Source organism: Echeneis naucrates, chromosome 21, assembly GCF_900963305.1.
Source record: "Echeneis naucrates chromosome 21, fEcheNa1.1, whole genome shotgun sequence".
NCBI classification, from domain to species: domain Eukaryota; kingdom Metazoa; phylum Chordata; class Actinopteri; order Carangiformes; family Echeneidae; genus Echeneis; species Echeneis naucrates.
Genome location: NC_042531.1, coordinates 6,107,358 through 6,125,643, shown reverse-complemented (window position 1 = coordinate 6,125,643; position 18,286 = coordinate 6,107,358). Strand labels below are relative to the sequence as shown.

General features: G+C 42.2%; 1 protein-coding gene across 11 annotated transcripts in view; it reads right to left on the bottom strand.

Annotated features, from left to right (window-relative positions):
* Positions 1–18,286, bottom strand: part of mycbp2 (MYC binding protein 2) — a 53,337-nt gene that overhangs the window by 9,641 nt on the left and 25,410 nt on the right. For 4 of the 11 annotated variants that reach the window (XM_029530929.1, XM_029530931.1, XM_029530930.1 and 1 more), the window contains 23 exons: positions 17,156–17,362; positions 16,904–17,041; positions 16,593–16,771; positions 16,355–16,497; positions 16,131–16,231; positions 15,822–16,040; positions 15,486–15,708; positions 14,974–15,092; positions 14,795–14,882; positions 14,618–14,667; positions 14,345–14,517; positions 14,071–14,215; positions 13,741–13,947; positions 13,582–13,637; positions 13,393–13,508; positions 13,052–13,149; positions 11,494–11,610; positions 10,664–10,804; positions 7,918–8,142; positions 6,751–6,883; positions 6,500–6,625; positions 3,682–3,861; positions 50–1,687 (listed from right to left, as the gene is read on the bottom strand). In XM_029530929.1, the coding sequence (XP_029386789.1) occupies positions 50–1,687; positions 3,682–3,861; positions 6,500–6,625; positions 6,751–6,883; positions 7,918–8,142; positions 10,664–10,804; positions 11,494–11,610; positions 13,052–13,149; positions 13,393–13,508; positions 13,582–13,637; positions 13,741–13,947; positions 14,071–14,215; positions 14,345–14,517; positions 14,618–14,667; positions 14,795–14,882; positions 14,974–15,092; positions 15,486–15,708; positions 15,822–16,040; positions 16,131–16,231; positions 16,355–16,497; positions 16,593–16,771; positions 16,904–17,041; positions 17,156–17,362 (4,822 nt within the window). The remainder of the gene's footprint in view (positions 1–49; positions 1,688–3,681; positions 3,862–6,499; positions 6,626–6,750; positions 6,884–7,917; positions 8,143–10,663; positions 10,805–11,493; positions 11,611–13,051; positions 13,150–13,392; positions 13,509–13,581; positions 13,638–13,740; positions 13,948–14,070; positions 14,216–14,344; positions 14,518–14,617; positions 14,668–14,794; positions 14,883–14,973; positions 15,093–15,485; positions 15,709–15,821; positions 16,041–16,130; positions 16,232–16,354; positions 16,498–16,592; positions 16,772–16,903; positions 17,042–17,155; positions 17,363–18,286) is intronic. The other 7 variants (XM_029530934.1, XM_029530933.1, XM_029530935.1 and 4 more) reach the window with 7 other exon arrangements.

The following is an 18,286-nucleotide window of genomic DNA, read 5'->3' as shown; positions in this document are numbered from 1 at the left end:
GTGGCACTAATACATTTATACCTATTCATAAAACCTTCTGAATTCTTACCTGGGTGAGCCTGTCTCATATGGTAAGTGACAGGATAAGGGTGAGATTCACCACACAGTTCACAGATGGTGTCTTTCTCCGGACCACCCATGGCAAGCTGTGCCATCTCTCCAAAGAGATTCCCCCTGGGACGCACCTCTGCCTTCTCTCTTTTCTTCTTCTCCTTCTTTGCCTTTTTACTGTCTTTCTCATGTTCCTTCTTTTTTAAGATGGCACTGGACCCCGGGCTAGGGAAGATCATGTTCTGAGTTGCAGCCTTGATGGTGGCCATTGATATGTCCTCCCAGAATGCCACCAAATGTTGTAATGTTAACGGTAAGATTGACTTCGCCCTCATAGAGGGATGAGAAGTCATCTCGTAGGAAATGGCCTCTCCTTTCCCGTCTTCACACTTTTCTGGCAATGGAGGTTCTTTCAGCATGGACAGTACCTTGTTTTTGTTGATGCTGCCCATTTTGGAGATGTCTGGGCCATGTGGAGAGATGTTAAACATATTAAGAGCAGAAGAAATCTCTAAAGAGTGGCGGTTCTTTAGCTTACTTTCCTTCTCCTCAGCACCCTGTCCTCCCAGGGAACTCCGGATCGGGGCATGCTCTTTGGTTAAGTCTGGGTTGAACTTGAGGAAGGAGGAGCAGGCCATTGCATCGTGGACAATACCTTCATGCCAAAGAAATGCTGCGAAGACTGCTCGTGCACATTCAGCCACAGAGGGCGACATCGCCTGTTTGGCAGGCTCTGTGATCCTTGATGTACTCTCACCTTTAAAGAGTGGCCCAGATTTGTCCTTCTTTGGGCGAGCATGTCGACTTGAGGTTTTGCGGCTGACTTTAGGTGAAGAGCGGCTCTCTGTCTCCTCTTTGACAGGCGCCTTGCCAATGCTAAAATGCACCTTACATGAGCCTTCTTCAGCATTACGTACCTCCACATTCTCATCATTGCCATCCTCATTGGAGAGGAGCGCGCTAGAGGTGCACACCTCCACTACTTCACTATGAAGGTTCTCTTGTGTAACATGTGGAGAGGGAACACGGTTCTCTGCATTACTGATCACACCTTTATTTGGATCCTTAGGTGATAGTTTGGGTTTGGGGGAGGTAGATCGGCCTCTAAGTGGCTCTGTAAGTGGAACTTTCTTCTTTCTAAGTGTGTCTGGGTCCAAAGTGTATGAATCTGATTTGGATCTCTCTCTTGGAGGATCCAACCGGGCTTTGGAAGAAGGACTAACTTTAGGTGGAAGGTTCTTGTCATGGTGGGTGGAAGAGGAATGCTGCGAGGAGGTGTTAGAGGGACTAGACCTGCCTGAGGAGGATACACCTTTTTGTTTGGGAGAAGAGGAGCGGGAGCCAGGATTTGGGGACTCAGCCCGAAGTCCTGATGTTCTACCATCTGCCTTTAGGGCCTGCAGAGTGTTGTGATTGGGGGAATGAGAGCGACTGTGAGAGTCAGACCTCAGTTTTGCTGTGTCCGACCGCAGGATGAGGGCTTCACTGGCAGAGAATCCGCCCTCACTCGTCTTTATCCTGCTCTGCTCAGATGAGCGGCTTCCCCGACTCTCCTGTTTGGGGGAGCGATTCTCCTGGCGATGTTTGGATGCAGGTGACATTGGCCGTGCACCAGATATCAGGCTCCCTCGTTCACCTAAATGTTAACAATTCAAACAGTTACACCACAAAACAGGGGTTTAACCATTTACTATAACTTTAATTTACACTAACACTCAACGTGTGATTGAAAAGCAACAAAGTAATGTTAAAATAGAATTAAAATGAAATGAAGACAGAACAACAGAAAATGAAAGTATCTAAAGTGGTAGATGTTGCACCTTGTAGAGAAAATGACAACAGTGCACAATCGATTTTCATTAAAACAACTTTTCCTTCAGCAACTAGGTGTTTCTCCCAACTTTGTCTATTATGAGTTAAATTCTGATATGAATGATGAGGCCTAGTGGACCATGGAGGAGCTGATGAAAGATGGATTCCAGCCCAGTTCTGGGACCTCTCCTACTAATACTGATTCACTCTTGGTGTTGATCAGATGCAAGTGTAGTAACTGAAACTTGATCCATCAGTCGCCCTTAAAGTCTAGCTCATTCAAGAAAAAAAAAAAGAAAAAAGAAAAGTGAACTTTTTTTTCTTTTTTTTTTATAAAATTGTGTTGATAATATACTGATCCTAATGGTTCTGCTAAAAAAAGAATCCTAAAATATTTTTTTACAAGCTTGTGTACAAAGCACTACAGGATATTATTCACCAAAGAAGCTGTGTGTTTGTTTTTTTTTTGTTTTTTTTTTTTCCCCAGGAATTCCTGCCCACACTCGGTTCAGTCTGAGGGAGGTATGCATGTTGTGATTACCCACCCTTTTGCCTCAGAGCGAGAGATGAGAGAGCAGTACCATGCCCTGCCACGGACACATTGCTTTTGTGCATACGCTCGCGAGAAGCAAGGCTGCGAGATGAACCGTCTACAGTGGAAAACAGTGGAGCAGGTAAACAAACAAGGCACAGAATGCAAGGACAGCCACCACCGAGAGAGAAAGAGAGACAGAAAGAAGGAGGTACAAAGGGGCGATGGAGCCAAGTCATGAGGCGAAATAGAAGAAGGTAAAAGGACAACATGTTAAAGTGTGGGAACAATCTAAAGATGGGAAGAGAAATTTACATACATAAGGAGGTGTCATTGAGATGAAAGGTTTATGTACAATTTTTCATTATTTGTGCTCTTCATTGCACATACAGTACCAGTCAAAAGTTTGGATGCACTTTCCTACTGTGTCTAAACTTTTGACTGGTACTGTAAGGCAGCAAACACCTTTGACAGATTTTTTGTCCATGACATCTCCATAAGAAATAGAACCATGTAAAGAAAACAAATTAATGACCAGAACAGAAGAAATTACAGACAGGGAAAGAGAAAGCCGTACAAGCTGAAAAAGTTGCAGACAGATAAACAGATATTTTGGGACCTGGCCTAAGATAATTTCTGGTTTAGGGTAATCACTACTGATGTGAAATGGTGCCTTTTTGGAGATTACTGTAGGCTGGAAAACAACTATTTAGTTGTTTGCATTTGCAGTGAAACCCTGGGCTGGTTGAGGCAGAAAATGAAACAGTGTTGTTTGAGTATGGAAGACGCAGATCTAGAGTTAAAGCAGCAGATGAAGACGAGGAGGCGGAGCAGCACACTAAACAACAAAGCAAGCAGAAAAATGAGCAACTCAGTCTGTCACTTCAGCACACACTAATAAAAATATTACCTTTATCAATGTGTTTGGTCTAGTATCAATGTTTGAAATCTTGTTTTCAAAAACAAGTGAACAGGTCTGTAAATGCATATATTTGAAGGCTGCATCACCCAACTTGTTTTTGATTGTTGTTGTTGTTTTTTTTTTGTTTTTTTTTCAAGATATAAACATTGAATATAGACATGTTGGTGTGTTATGGATATTTCAATATTGTAGACCATAACTACACATTTATGGATCACATACCACTGCTGCTGCCCTAGCCAGAAAAAAAAAATAAAAAAAATGTTCAAGTGAATGGGGAAAAAAAATTGGAAAACAAAAAGCTGTGAGGACAAGGAGCAACACCTGTGTTAGCAAGCGCTGTCAGAAAGCAGGACAGACTTACTCAGAAGCTGTGGTTGTGGCTGAGACAGTTGGGAGGGGGATTGTCCAAACACAAATGGACTGTGGACAAGGGAAGAGGAGGAGGGAGGTTGGGCAGCTTGCTCAAATACGGAGGAGGAGGGAGCTGCTGAGAGGAAAGGCCCAGACTGAATGGAATTCAGTATGGCACTCAACCGGTCACCTGCAAACATGGAGACAGAGGAAGGGGAAAAACTACAGCTTATGCTATGGTTTGAGGTTTCCAAAGGGGGGATGGGGATCATTCACTGCTTATTTTCAGTGAGTCATCTCCCATAACACAATAGACGTGTGGAATGGGAGGGGCGTCCAAGGTCCCGGAAAGTTCTGTTCTCTCGGTACATAGACAATGTTAAGTGACCGTCAGACTTCCAGGGCTCAGAATGGCCATGAAATGCTGCTGAATAAAAGAGAAGTGAAGGAACAACAAAAAGTGAGAAAGTGTGTCGTAAAGTTCTTTGATTTTATAAGCTTCTATGCATATGGGAAACACTGAACGAGTCAGTAAACTATTACTACCCTGAATATTCAAGAACACAGTTCTGCTCCAAACACAACTAATACCTACACAACAGGGGCAAGGCTTGACCCTAACCAGATGATGTGTTTTCTATTCATAATATATCAATCTGAATTAGAGCCTTCAACAATTTGTCATAACTCCAGTAGCTATAATATGGGGATTATTTCCTATTCAGAGCAATAAAGTAGTGCTGCTTTAAACTTCAGACTTGCTTCCTTTCCAGAGCAAAGGCAGCTTTTGTCGTATTTGCCATTTGCTCTACCAAACTAGTAAAAGAGGGGGCTTAAAAGAAACTCTAATGGTCACAACACGGAGATAAAGCATTGTTAAAATGCCTAGAGACACTCTCAAGTGTCACTGTGCTGAAGAATACAGAGAATATAATGAACAGAAAACTTCCAGGAACAAGCAGCCCTCCCATTTCACAGCTATTTGGGGATGAGACATATTGAGGGAGGGGCAGAGTGAGTTCACTTCAAAAATAGTTCTTTGAAGAAAGCCTTCATGATCACATCAGAAGACCAATGTCTTTATACTGTATTAGTCCTCATTCAAAACCTATCACCACTCAACACACAAGTCTCCCAGCCTCTTGACATAGCTAGTGTTCATTGACTATTGTAACAATTCATCAGCCAGATGAAACACAGTCAAAATTTATTTTTTGACAGAGTCAATGTGTCAATGAGTCAAAGCCAAAATTTGGAAGCTGTCTGGATGAAGCAAAGATGGGGTTAACAACCCCTGCAACTGAATGTTGAAGCCTGAAGAGACCTGTAACTTAAAGTGCTTTGCCACGAGTTGGCATATCAAGCTGAGCGCTCTGAAAGCAGCCCACTGAAAATGCTGTCTCACAGTATGTTGGATCCCTCACACAGATGAATTTGATGGTTCAGCAAAAGCTGTGACCTTGAAGTAGAGTCCCAACTTGATGCCTGACTCTTCATGGTAGCAATATAACGATATGTGTGAAAGGGACTATGGCCAGGTAGCCATTTAAAGGGTTTGGCCTGAGTTGATGACAGCCGAAATGACACTAAAATAGGTCATCTTTCTATCTGTCACATCAAAGTAAGAAGAAAATCAGAGTTCCTGCAGTTTTAACATACAGGAGGTTTGACTTTGTCAGCATGCGGCGCAGTACAGGCGGATGTCCATCAACTTCTCAGCAGGAGCAGGAGCTATGCAGAGTTGCTTTTATTGAGGTAAAAGAAAGTCAAAGGCAGATTCAGATTCACCATCTGCCTAACTAAGACACATATATGTGCCCTAATATGAACTTATCTATACACTTGAAATGACTGATGTACATGGGGCCATTACTCTATGGGAAGAGCAAGCATTGCAATTCCAAGAGAGATACTTTTTTTTTTATTTGAATAATTGGGGTTCTCCAATTAAAAAGGGTTCGTGTCAAAACAAATCAACCTCCTTCTTTAAGCAAAGTGAGGAAGAGAAAAGCCATTTGAAAGAAAATTGACACAGCGTCAGCACAATATTCGGCAGAGAGACAAACAAACATGTTTAGAGCAAGCCAGTCTTTGATGGTGTAGCTTATGAAAACTGATGGGTTCATTTGTGATGTTCTTATAAAATCACCTATACTTTGAAGAAAACTGAAATATCAATAGTTTTTGAGACTAACGCGGTATTGAAGGTGAAATCACAGAGGGACAGGGTTTAGGTAAAGTTATCTGTGTTGGGTTAGGGTTGGCCCATCATACCCAACTAAATGAAGCCCACAGAGGTCCAAATGAGTGTAAGCATATGGACTTGCCCATGCTCACAGACAGACTTATGCCTAGCACTGAAGATATGTTAGGCATGAGAGAACAGCAGACACAATATAAAAAATAAATAAAAAAAAAAAAAAAAAGCATGCATAAATAAAAAGGCACGATATATCAGTGACTGATGGCCCCTGTGACTTGATCAACCCAAACATCTGAGCTCAAAAAGTGCTCTAAATAGCTTTACCACATGGACCTAACTATACTATTAAAACACAATGCATCAAAACATTTCTGAGGCAAATCTCAATCAAAACAAAGACAGATATGATGTGCTGTATACTAAATAAACCTGGGAATTAACCAACACTAGTGGACAAAATAGAGCTAAGATATTGATAAGTAATGCGAGTATCCTGAGGACTTCAAACATCAAATGAATATGAACAGCATCAAATAATGTGATGATGTTAAAAGCACAATGATATGCAGATTGAAGATATGTTGGAATAATTTCATCTCTTTAAACCGACTCTGGACCAACTCACCTTTGTTGTTGGAGATGCCGTAGTCAAAGCCCTGTGCTCCATTAGAGGTTGCCGCTCTGTTGAAGGCCTGCATGGAGAAAGGGCTAGGTGGTGGGGTCTGAGCCCCGTGCTCAAGTAGAGATTGTTCTGGAAGAGCAAATCAGATTGTGGTATGTTACAATATATCACATGCTAAGTTTAAAAAAAAAAAAGCTCTCCACTGGTTTTAAATGTATGAGCAGTGTTCTAGAGTAAGGTAAACTGTGGGTTACCATCATCATGGCGAAGGTACTGGTTTCCTCCTCGGTCTCTGGCCAATGACCAGGCCTCTCCATCATCACTCTCACAGAACTCCACAACACTGTTCTTATCCAGCTGTACCCAGGTCCCCTCTGAGTTGACCACCTGATGCACAAACAACACTATTTATCCGTTCTCAGACACACTGAACACTTTTTCTCAGACTCTGCCTGGCCCTCATCTATCAAAAACACCCAGCCATTTTCCTTATCAACCCCCCCTCCCTTCCCCTCCCTCTGTGTCTATCCATGGTACTACTGCACAGACACAACCATGACACTGTTTTACAGTAGATCACTGACATGCAAACATTGAATTCATCTGATTGACACATACAAAAACCCACAGCAGCAGATCACATTAAATTTACTTTGTGTATCAGCAGACACTAAGGGACAAAACTGATGTAGCCAAAAAGGGAAAAAAAAAAACTTACTCTAAGAAACAGGTAGCTTATTGAAAGGTAAATGAAAGAAGTTGCTTTTTCTCAATTCCCTGAAATATTTTAATTTTGGAAAAACACACACAGACAGTAGTATTAGTATGTGCAGCATGCACCTCTCATATCCAGACAGGGCATTCCAGTATAGGGCTCAGAGAGCAAACTAGTGAACAGCATGACACACCACAGCAGCCAAGACAGGTCATATCCAAAGGGGGGGAAGCTCCGCTCATCATCAGGCCAAAGACAATTTATAGAGTTCAAAGTGTATTGACAGATTTGTTAACAGTGCAGGAAAGACAGTCGAGGCGCAAAGAGGCTCCAGCATTTTGTGATTAGACTTCCCCTGAGAAATCTCGAGGCAGCTGAATATGAAACCTTGAAACTGTAATGGATTTACAGACAATCTGAAATTAGTAACTCAGGAAGCACGCAAAAAAAATTGCAGCCACAGGAGCTGATTAGACCTCAAAAAGTGGAAAGATACAGAACACACACCCACACCCAGAAGCACCTCAGGTATGCCCCTTAAATGAAAAAGAAGATTACATCCTTTACACTTACAATCACTCTACAGGCAATTCTAATTTCCCAGCGTTAAGGCCAAACCCTGCTAGCATCAACTATAGTACATTGCGTGATCTAAACAGACTCCAGCCACAAAAAACACATTGCAGTATTTGGGGTGAGTGCGTACCTCGCCTATGGCCTTGACCTTGTTGCCAAGTACTAACATTCCAATGGGGATACCCCTAAGGTTTGGACAGCTTCTGATGTTGTGACCAGAGGGGCCGGTCTTCACTACCTTATAAAGCCCCGGGCCGCCGCCCTGCCCTGCCCTGTTCTGCACCCGAATGGGGGCCTCGTGGGAAGGGCAGCTGCTCACCTCCTTAACGTTCTCCTCCGACTGGCCCCTGACCTCCTGCAAGAGGTAAGGAAGCATGGATTAGAAGCAGAGCAAAACCACGAAAGACCAGGACACCAAAAGCCACTGCTGGCGGTGCAACAAAAAGCTTACACTCAGAGCCAACCTTACAAATTACAGTTACATTTGGAAAAAGTAAGAAAATTAGGCCTCTCTCTAAGAATTCAAGTAAGGAATCATCAATCAAGAGAAGCCAGACGCGTCTTGTGTGGTCCTCGCGATCTTAAATTAACAGTTGGTCATTTTGGGAAAAACTGTCTTGTGAAGAGCTAGAGGAGAGGATTGATAACATTTTCACATCTGCCCGTTTAATATGAAGCCATTTCCAGCAGCCACTTATCTTAGCATAAACACTGGAAATGGGGAAATAGTTAGCTCTCATGTTTTGTTTACTTGATCTGTACAAAAAACTGTTCTTGGAGTCACTGTGAGGTCTTAGCAGAAACTTTAGGAAGTTATTGTTGTGGGCAAATAAATAGTTGAGCATATAACAAATTAGAAAAAAAACACATTAATTTGTAAGTTTCAGACCCTGGTAAGCTCATTCTGTCACTCAAGACAAGCCGCCTGTTTCCAGTCTTTATACTGCATAAAGATAACCTGTGGCCTTTCATTCACAGGACCGCAAGTTGTATTATTGTGCTCTTCAAACTACAAGTCCCTCTTAAATGAAAAAATCCTTTCATTACTAAATATCACATGAAACTGGCTGTAAACATACTGCACCAGCAGTATTTAAAAACAAAATTACCAGGTTTCAGATTTCAATCCATCAAATTAGCACCATGTAAAGGACTAAAAGACAATAGACTAACTCAAATGTTCACTTATTGTCAAACAGTCTAAATGGAGGCATGCTATGAAACACAGGGATACACAACTACATTTGACAGTCTTCAAACAAGACCTCATGCAACAGACTGGACCATTAGTATCTTCAACCCCATGCAACATACAAGCAAAAACAATTAATCAAACATCTCGAATGTGAATTCTGCAGTAGTCCTCAAGAGTAGTAGGTACTGCCATATTGTATCAGACATGCAACAGTGGTTTGCCCTCTTACGCCAGATTTACACTGTGGGAAAACTACAATGTGAAAAGCGGTTCAAAAGGACGAGGAGAGCAACAGATAGATGATAAGCTATGGGGCAGGCAAGCAATTTATCCCCTCTTCATACAACTCACCTGTGGTGGAAATATAGTTAAGGGAGTCCATGACAAAAAGCCGATATCCCTGACTCCTTGGCTAGCGTTAAAGACATTCTGAGCAACAGATTGTGAGACAGTCAAGGAACAGTAGACGACCCGAGAGAGGAGAGAAAACAGAATGGGGAAGGTGCTTGTGTATTTTTTTGGAAGAAAGGAAAGTCATTTTTGGCCTGGCTCTTCTGAGAATTTCCATAATCTAAAGATTATTTCAGAAAGTAAAGAAGAGAGGACAGAAACTAACTAAGAGAGGCAGAGAGGCACTGCAAATACAGGCACAGCCTGTCTCTTTAAAATATGAATCAAAGAATCAAATGCATAAGAGATACACAACATCCAGTTGCAGGGGAAGAAGAAGAATTTCAAGTTCACCCTAAAAACCACAGGGTCAACAATTCCAAATCCATGACCAAATGAAATACATATACAGAGGAAACTTCCAAAAAAATTCCCCACTTCGATGATGTAGTGTGTCATGCTGTTCAGACAGAGCCTCCTAGCACCTCGAGCATCCCAATGCAAAGGTGGAATTGTAGAGCAGTAGAGGCACAATTTCCCACTGATTGTTTTGTGGACCCCTTATTGCTTCATGACAGAAAACCACCTTGATATTAATATCTTGTTTTCCGTTCCTGTTACTGTAAATATTAATATCTCATACCCAGTCGAGTTCTTTCTCAGATTCAGTTGCATATAACAGTGGTTTTTGTGGCATGGAGCAAAATGAGAGAGAGAGAAACCCTTGTCATCACATGCTGCAGTGCGTGTTTTCATGAGTGGTGAGTGAAAGGCAATGGAGAAAAGAAGACTGAGCAGTGAAAAGCTGACAAACTTCAACAGAGGATGAAATTGCTCCTTTACTACCTTTTCCTTGTCTGCCAATTCCTGCATTGGGTTTCACTTCAGTGAACGACAAATATACTCTCTAAGCATGTGAGCATGTGGTGTGTCCAACTAATCACACAATGATCGCAAAATGGTAACCTTTCAGCCTTCTAACAGGAGTCACTGCATGCGCTCCCAGCTGCTGATCTTTTGCATAGTGTGTTAGTGAAAGTTTCATACCCAGTGTTGCCTACATTGATGTTTCATGCAAGGGAACACCCCAGTAGTTATTTTCTGACAAAGTTCTTAGTTCATCATGCTTGGAAGACATTTGGGGAGTGAGCGTCAAACACAAGTCAAAATCCCATGAAAAACCATAAGCATTAAACAACAAAGACGATCTCCGAGCTTTTCCCTGAATGAACAGCACAGCCTCATATGGCTATATGGAGTCAGGCTGCTCAGCAGTCCATCTTCTACTTACGTCGGCTGGGACCAGTAGGCTCCTGCCCAGGTGCTGGTTAAAAGAGAGGCACCAGGCTTCAGTGTACCCATTCATGCTGGGAACATACTTCTTTACTGTTTCATCATTGAGCCTGAGCCACACACCATCATCATTGTGGATCTACGGGAAAACAAGCAACAGAGCAGAGCACAGCCATGCCCTCCTGTTACTGTGGAAACAGGGAGGTGGCAGCATCCTGACACACACACACAGACTCTCACACACACACACACACACACGCACGCACGCACGCACGCAAACACACACACACACACACACACACACACCACTCGAGACTGCAGGAAAGTCACATTAGAGGACCGTAAGTTTAGGTTACAGCAAGTGCAAGTGGTACCACTCGTGTTGCTACCAAAGGGTGAAGGAGCAGCTGTTGTGCGGGGCTAGTAAAAACACATCACATCTAGAACTGGATTTTTTTTTTTTTATGATACATTTATGATTTAAATCCAATACATTCATTGGATATATGGCACAGTTATTTAAGTGTTTCCTGCAGCCTCTGAGTGTCTTGCAAGAGTATGAAGCAACATAAAGTAAGAGCAACAAATTTTTAAGCTTTGAAAGTTGTAATCATTAGAGAGGGAATTACATAATACACTGAAACCATTTAAGAAGATAGTAGTTTCAAAATAACCTAAAACTGTTAAAAACATTAGGATTACAATAGCTATGATTCTGTCTGTATTGATTCAAAGAAGAAGAAATACGGAAATAGAGTAAAAAGTGGATAGGGCTCCAGCTAGTAAAATTAACATAATTTATATTCTGCCTCATCTTAAGTCAATTACCTCGTCAATGAAAGTGATGGTGCCATTGACATGCACTATGCCTATCTGTTCACTCTGCAGGGAGGGGTGACTACGCACACGCAGGCCTGCGCTGTCCTTGGACACAAATTTGCGGACCTGAGAGAAGCAGAGGGGAGATGGAGACTGTGAGCGGCAGGAGCAAAGAATAGAAAGGAGGAAAAAAAAAAAGACAAGAAGTGCAGCAGCAAGAAGAGAAGGAAAATGAAGCAAGACAAGTTGGCAGTGGGAGGTTGCATGCATTAAACCACATAGAGCTTGCTTCCCAGTACACACACACACGGCAGAAGTGAAGGAAACTTTGGCAGCTCTATTTTCAGCAGCACCAGTCAGTGGAGCCCCATCAACATCTGGTGCATGGAAAACCATGGAACGCATGTTCCGACAGAATACACGCAGTGTTGTTACAAAGCATATTGCAGTATTGTTGCTTGTTTCCCCATTATGGAGTGCAAAAATCAGAATGCCACATTTTCACAAAATGATGATGACCCCAAACAGGTCTGAAACCAATTTGTTAAACTATAGAGTAATAATAAATCTCTGCTGCTTGAATACTGTAAAAAAACAAAACCAAACAAAAAAAAAAAACCAACAACAGCCTCGTCCATTATTCTTACTATGGAAATAAAAACAGAAAGCCTTTATTGTTCATGTACACAACATAACAAATGAAGGCTGTTACTCCTCATTAGGTCATTAAAAGACACAGGGAAACAAAACAACCTCAGCAAACAAACAACCGCAGCCAGGAAAACAGGTACTAAAATCATAAGTGAAATAAATGAATGCACATTGTTACTGCACTGCAATGAATATAATTACAGAACTGATCTACTATATATTGCTCAGCAAAGACGATCATTGTGTTTCACATGAGGGGTCATTCATTGAGTTAAAGTGTGTTTATTCTGCAGTGAAAGACTCTCTCTTTCAGCCTGGGCATCTGTGCTTTAACGGTCAGAGAGGAACAGCTCAAAAGGGTGGATGAGATTAGTCTTTCAGAGAACCGCAAGTAATGAGGAGCATATTTACAAGCAGAGTGCCGATTTCCACATCACACAAAAATATGTTTCTCTCTTGTCTCTGTTAAATGTCTGAATTTGTTGACAGATTTTTTTTTAAGATCTCCCTTGACCTTGCAGGAGACACACAACTTCAGAGTCAGTCTATATTTCTTCCTATAGACCAGAACATTTTAGTTTGTAGGCTCAGCAAACGGTAACAAGAAAGGGAAAGCAGCTTAAAGTTGCAAACATGGATGCCTAATCTCAGCGCAAATCAGGATATTAACAACCTCTTTATTTTAGCCAAAGGATCTTGTTGTAGTAATCATATCCACATGTTACTGCATCTTAAAAGATCATAGTTTATTTTAAGTGGTTATAGTTGTGATTGCTATAATCAGGTATTAGGAAGTACAAACAGTTTTTGGTCTCTAAGTTGTATTTGAAGGGTGAGTGCAAGCATGCATGCATTTCAGAGGTGTACTTATGTGCATGTCCACGCCCCTGTTGGTTAATCAAAAGAAAGAGCTCACCTTGCTAGGCTGGGGTTCAGCTTTTGGTTTCACCATCTGAGTTCCAGGTGGTATCATGCCCTTTGGAGGGTCTTTGACTTCAACTTCCAAACCAGCATCTAAATGAAAAGACCATGTAGAGCACAGCATTCCGAAGGATGGTGGGTTACTACCCATTCTGAAGGGCTTTATATTTAAAAAATATTAATTAGCCAGTATGCATAGGAGCTGCATTACATTATGACACTTGGTGGATTTTAGATTGGTCATGGTGCATCAGCGCATACCCTCTCTATTTACTGTGTAGAAAATACTTTAGGGGCAAATACAGGCCGTTGTACCAGATATGTTGAAGGACTTACCTATTTCAATGCCATCAATGGTGACATGGATTGTATAGAGGCCCACTGCTCCTGGAGTCCAGTTGGCACTGTAGGTTCCATCAGTGTTGGCTCGAATCAGCATGTTCTCACTTGGTCTGTGCGGGAAATGATCAATAAGTAGAATGCCTCAGTGGTAATTGTGTTTTGTTTCTGCATTACCTCACTTACCTTTTTGGGGTGGGCGAAGCAAAACGAAGCTCTTCAAATGAGTAGTTTTCATATGCCTAAATATAGGTCAAGAGCACAACAGTGTAGGTAAAGTGTAAGTAAAACAGCAGCTTACAAAAATGTTGTGAGGTAGTAGTGAGCAGGTGACATGATGCTGACCTTCATCATAGTAATAGCAATGTATCGAGCTTCTTTCACAATCATGGGCTCGTATGTGGCCTCCAGTTTGGGCATTGGCAGACCTCCAAAGGTCAGATCAGGACCAGAGGATGAAGGGGAGGAACCTCCAGGAAGCCGCTGCAGCTTCTTCACATTCTCTGGCTGCATTGACTTCTTTTGTGAAACAGGTACAGCCTTTACCTCCACCTAGACATGAAACCAAATCGAGCAATTCAGCACTGCTGTGGTGTGACACCGGTAAAATGAAAGCTGAGCTTTTTGATTTGCCATTGCAGGTGGAAGTAGAAAAGTCAAAGCCGTTATCCCGACCTTCATGTTAGGAACATGCACCACATCTCCATACTGGTCTTTGGTCTGTACAACCACGGTAGTTGGCCATCCACAGCGTATGTCATCTTTGTTCAGGATCAGAGATGTTTTCTGAGGGTCTGCGTAAGAGTCTGGCTGCAGCCACCTGGAAGTGACACCAAGAACAAAGGGAGAGAGACAGATGAGGAAATTACTTAAATCTGTAACGATTGCTATGGTTCACTTATGGAAAACTTAAACCTTTGAGCAGTCCACTGTAGAAGAAAAATCTCACCTGGCCAGACGTCCTCCACTTGAGCTTTGAACACAGGTAATGAAGTCTTCAAGGAAAGAGTGTTCATTGGTTTGGAGATGGAGGGGGAGATTCCCCTCCAGGGCCTCGAGGATCGTAGGGGAATGAGACAAGGCCAGACCTTTCCCCAGAATCCCTGAGTGGGCTTTACACACCTAGAGGATGGGGATGTATAATTGAGTATAGAATAATATAGTAAGAGATATAGTGTTACATCAACAAAGCCACAAGTCTTGGAGAATATCATAAATATACCTGTAAAGATGCTTCCTCAAGAATTTCAAGATCCTCCTCCAATTCATTGCCTTAAATTGAAAGATTTATGGTTACTCAAGATATTTCACAAAAGTAAAGTACATAAATGAAATTTCATGGCATCATAAGGATTTTTTTTTTTTTTAAGTATAGTCCCTTATCCACAGTATTTCATACCTATAGGGAGGGCCAGGTCCTTCTTCATTAGAGCTGCAGCACACACACTGCCCAGGTAAGCCAACTCTTTCTCTAACTGGATAATACCCTGAAATGTTCAAAATGCTTTGTCAGAAATGTACACGCAGCATGCTGCACCGTCACAAGATGGAATCATGATGCTTCACAGAAAAGTGTACCTCATCAGGGCCAGGGTTGAATTCATATCCCACCGCAACACATTTAAATCCATAGAAGCAGGCTTTCTCATCTTTAACATAATCTGAGGCTGTTTCCAGTGAGAAGAGAACTTCATTTCCTGAAAGCAGAGAGGAGAGAAAAACACGATAATGGATGAAAACAGAAGATGGGAGATTTCTGTAAGTGAGTAATGGCTGCCTGCTATGTGACTGTGTAAAGCGTCATTAAACGCATTAAAGCACTCATGAGAACCATTAAGACCACTGAACAATAACTGGGCTCAAGGAATAACTGTAGAGATTAGAATGAGGTCAACTCAATGGAATCAGAAATTCACCAGAAACAGCAACCATCTTTATAATTTCCCATCTGATCATGCTTTCATGCATTAACACAATAACATAATAGACGTCAGGAAACAAAGTTTGTTGTAAAGTCAGGACTTCGTCATATATAAGTATGTGTCCTCTACACAGGTAAACAGCTTGATTTTAAAATAAATTTTTCTTACCTGGCAGCACGAGGACAGTGGTTGGCCACCCTGTAGAGCCTGAGAACTTTTTCAGCTCCGTCCAAGTGTTGATGGTGTCATGGATCAGAGGTTTTCCCCCCAGGCTGGACAAGTGGAGAGTTCTGCTCGGGATGAGCAGGCGTAGGACATCCTCTGGCTGTGCTGTGCCGCACTGCGGATCAAACTCAATGGTTGTCCAACGGACACAGTCTGGGAATGACACCTGAGGCAATGTGAGAGAGAAAATAATTTCAAATGAAATTATAGATGTGTTACCTTTTGTTTTACAAATGTAAATTTGTTGCTGAGTGGTTGGAATGCCAAGCGATACCTTACCCTGTACTGTGTGACGCCTGCTTGCTTGTAAGGATGGTCACTTTCCATGACTGAATAGTGGTTTGAGGTGGTACAAGCTGACAGGCCTTGCTCGGGCTGGTTGCCAGTCGTGCTGTCTGTAGACTGGTTGGGATTGAAAGTGGGTGGGGCGTATTTTTGGTTGAGGGCAGAAACAGCAGGTAGCAGCTCCTGAACTAGTCCAAAGACCTCTACAGCAGCCTGCATGAGGAGGAGAAGCCATTTCAATACCACAAGAAGAGCCAATTTAATACTGTAAGATTAAGGGCCTCTCCAGCTTTGATTTCTTACCTTTGGTACAGATGCAGCCACAGGGCCAATGTAGGCCAGGATAAGGGGCAGGAGCATTGAGAAGAGGCTGGATGAACTCAATAACTCAGGAATATCATCCACTAGAAAACACAAAGGACAAAGATAATACCGAGGAGAGGCTGAATGTCTCTAAATTCAATCCAAGAAGCTGAGAGGCAATTATCAGTGTTTCTGTGACATAGTTTTTAGTTTGCTGTGCCTACCATCGACAGCAAACGCCCTATGAAGCAGGTCCTTTGCAGCTCTGACCACAGCACTAACAACAGATAGGGCTCTGCTGCAGTTCTTGTCCTCCTCATTGGCTTTGCTAAGCAGTTGAGACTGGAGGTCCCCATCATACTCACTCCTTCAGTCATGAGGAAAAACTTGTATCAACAACAACAACAAAAAACCCAAATACTGAAACCAAAGGTGTGATAAAAATGCTGATTTTGAGTTTACCTGTAGTAGAGAATCTGTGGGATCTGTCCTCTGGTCTGGTTTGTCCCATTGCTACTCAGGCTGCATGTGCTGAAGGTGAAGGACACACCGTCAGAGCACTGCACCGTGGTCATACCTCCATCCCCATTAGCTGTCCTGCTACCATAGTTTCGCAATCGGACAGCATACTTCACCCCTTCCTACAGATGAAAAAATAAAAAAAATAATAAAAAAAATCATCAGTGACACCAGTCAGTCAGACAATAGCTACATGACAGCAGCATCTCAACACAAATTATTTACAAGTTTAATTTTTTTGACCGCCTATGCACCTTCAGTGGCACAGCCTTGTCTAGGCGAATCTCAGCAATGTCACTGGGAGAATCATCAGTACTGTAGGTACCCTTCACCAGCTCCAGAGATGTCCACCTGTGAGAGTGTGCAGAGTCCCCTGGGTGCTCTGTCTGCGCCTGAGGGGCAATTGAACAGCAAGGTACAAAAGCTTCAGAGTTTGTTCAGGAATGCCCAAGGACATGTAGAATTCAATAAAATAAAATCTTTAAAAATGTTTCAGAATGACTTACATCATCAGCCAGCACCTCAAGTTCATACTCATGGATGCCCCCTCCTCCGTAAACACAAACGCCCACCAGCACAACACCTGGCTTGTCCACTGTCAGACAGATGGCATCCGGAGAGCCGTTGCCTGTGTTCCAACTCCGGCCCTGGCTTGTTTTGGTGAAACGGTTAGGAGACGCTTTGACAGAGTGGAGTGAGTTCAGCCCATCAACCTTAGGAGCAAGAACATTTCATCTGGGTTATTCACTCACCATGTAGTGTTGATTAACATGTTTCAAGGGGATTTTTTTACTACAAATATTTGGCAACAATCAAAATGTAAATAGAAATCTGTCTTTGTCCTTTGCATAATCACCTTGCAGACAAAAAGCAGTATACATTCTGAGGACATATTGACGACAAAGCATAACAACAGCAATAAACTTGAAATATCGTTGCACAATAACTCGAGCGCATTGATTGTTTATATTGTCATTTAAAGGTAAAGGCTGACCGTATATTTTATTTAGCAAGAAGAGAAAGAATAGAGAGAGAAAATAGATGTTCTCTCAAAAAATATACAGCCAAAAATATCTTGTACTTGGGTTGTACTTGTTTCTACTACTATTTATATCAGTGTGACTACAAAGAGCCAGACACAGCTGCAGAGAGACTTATCCAGGTGCTCTGGGGGGGGTGTATTGTTTCCTTGACAACAGACTTGGGGGAGAAAATGTGATGTCAAGGGCTGTTGTCACTGACGGTTACTATGACAACAAAAGCTTAGGAGCCCTGCCTGTAAAACTCAAGTAGGTGGTGAACTGAGAGACTGATGACAGTTAAATGAATTACATGAAAAAGGATGAGTGACATCAGTTCCTCCCAATATGACTCAGCATATCAAAAACAATGCAGACAATCAGGTGTCTCCCTTTCTGTTCTCTTTTCTGAGCACAAGCAGAGACACCACCTTTTTGCTAGAAAGATCTGCATTATGAAACGTCCCTTCAAGCCTTGAGTTAAATTATAATGTATGAAGGAATAGGACAGGAAAATAAAGAGAGATGCATTGTCTAATCTGGTCTCATGGTCTTAGTCTCATCTGAAGCCATTAAAGCTGTAATATAACAAACATCTCTGATTTCACCAGGATGGCA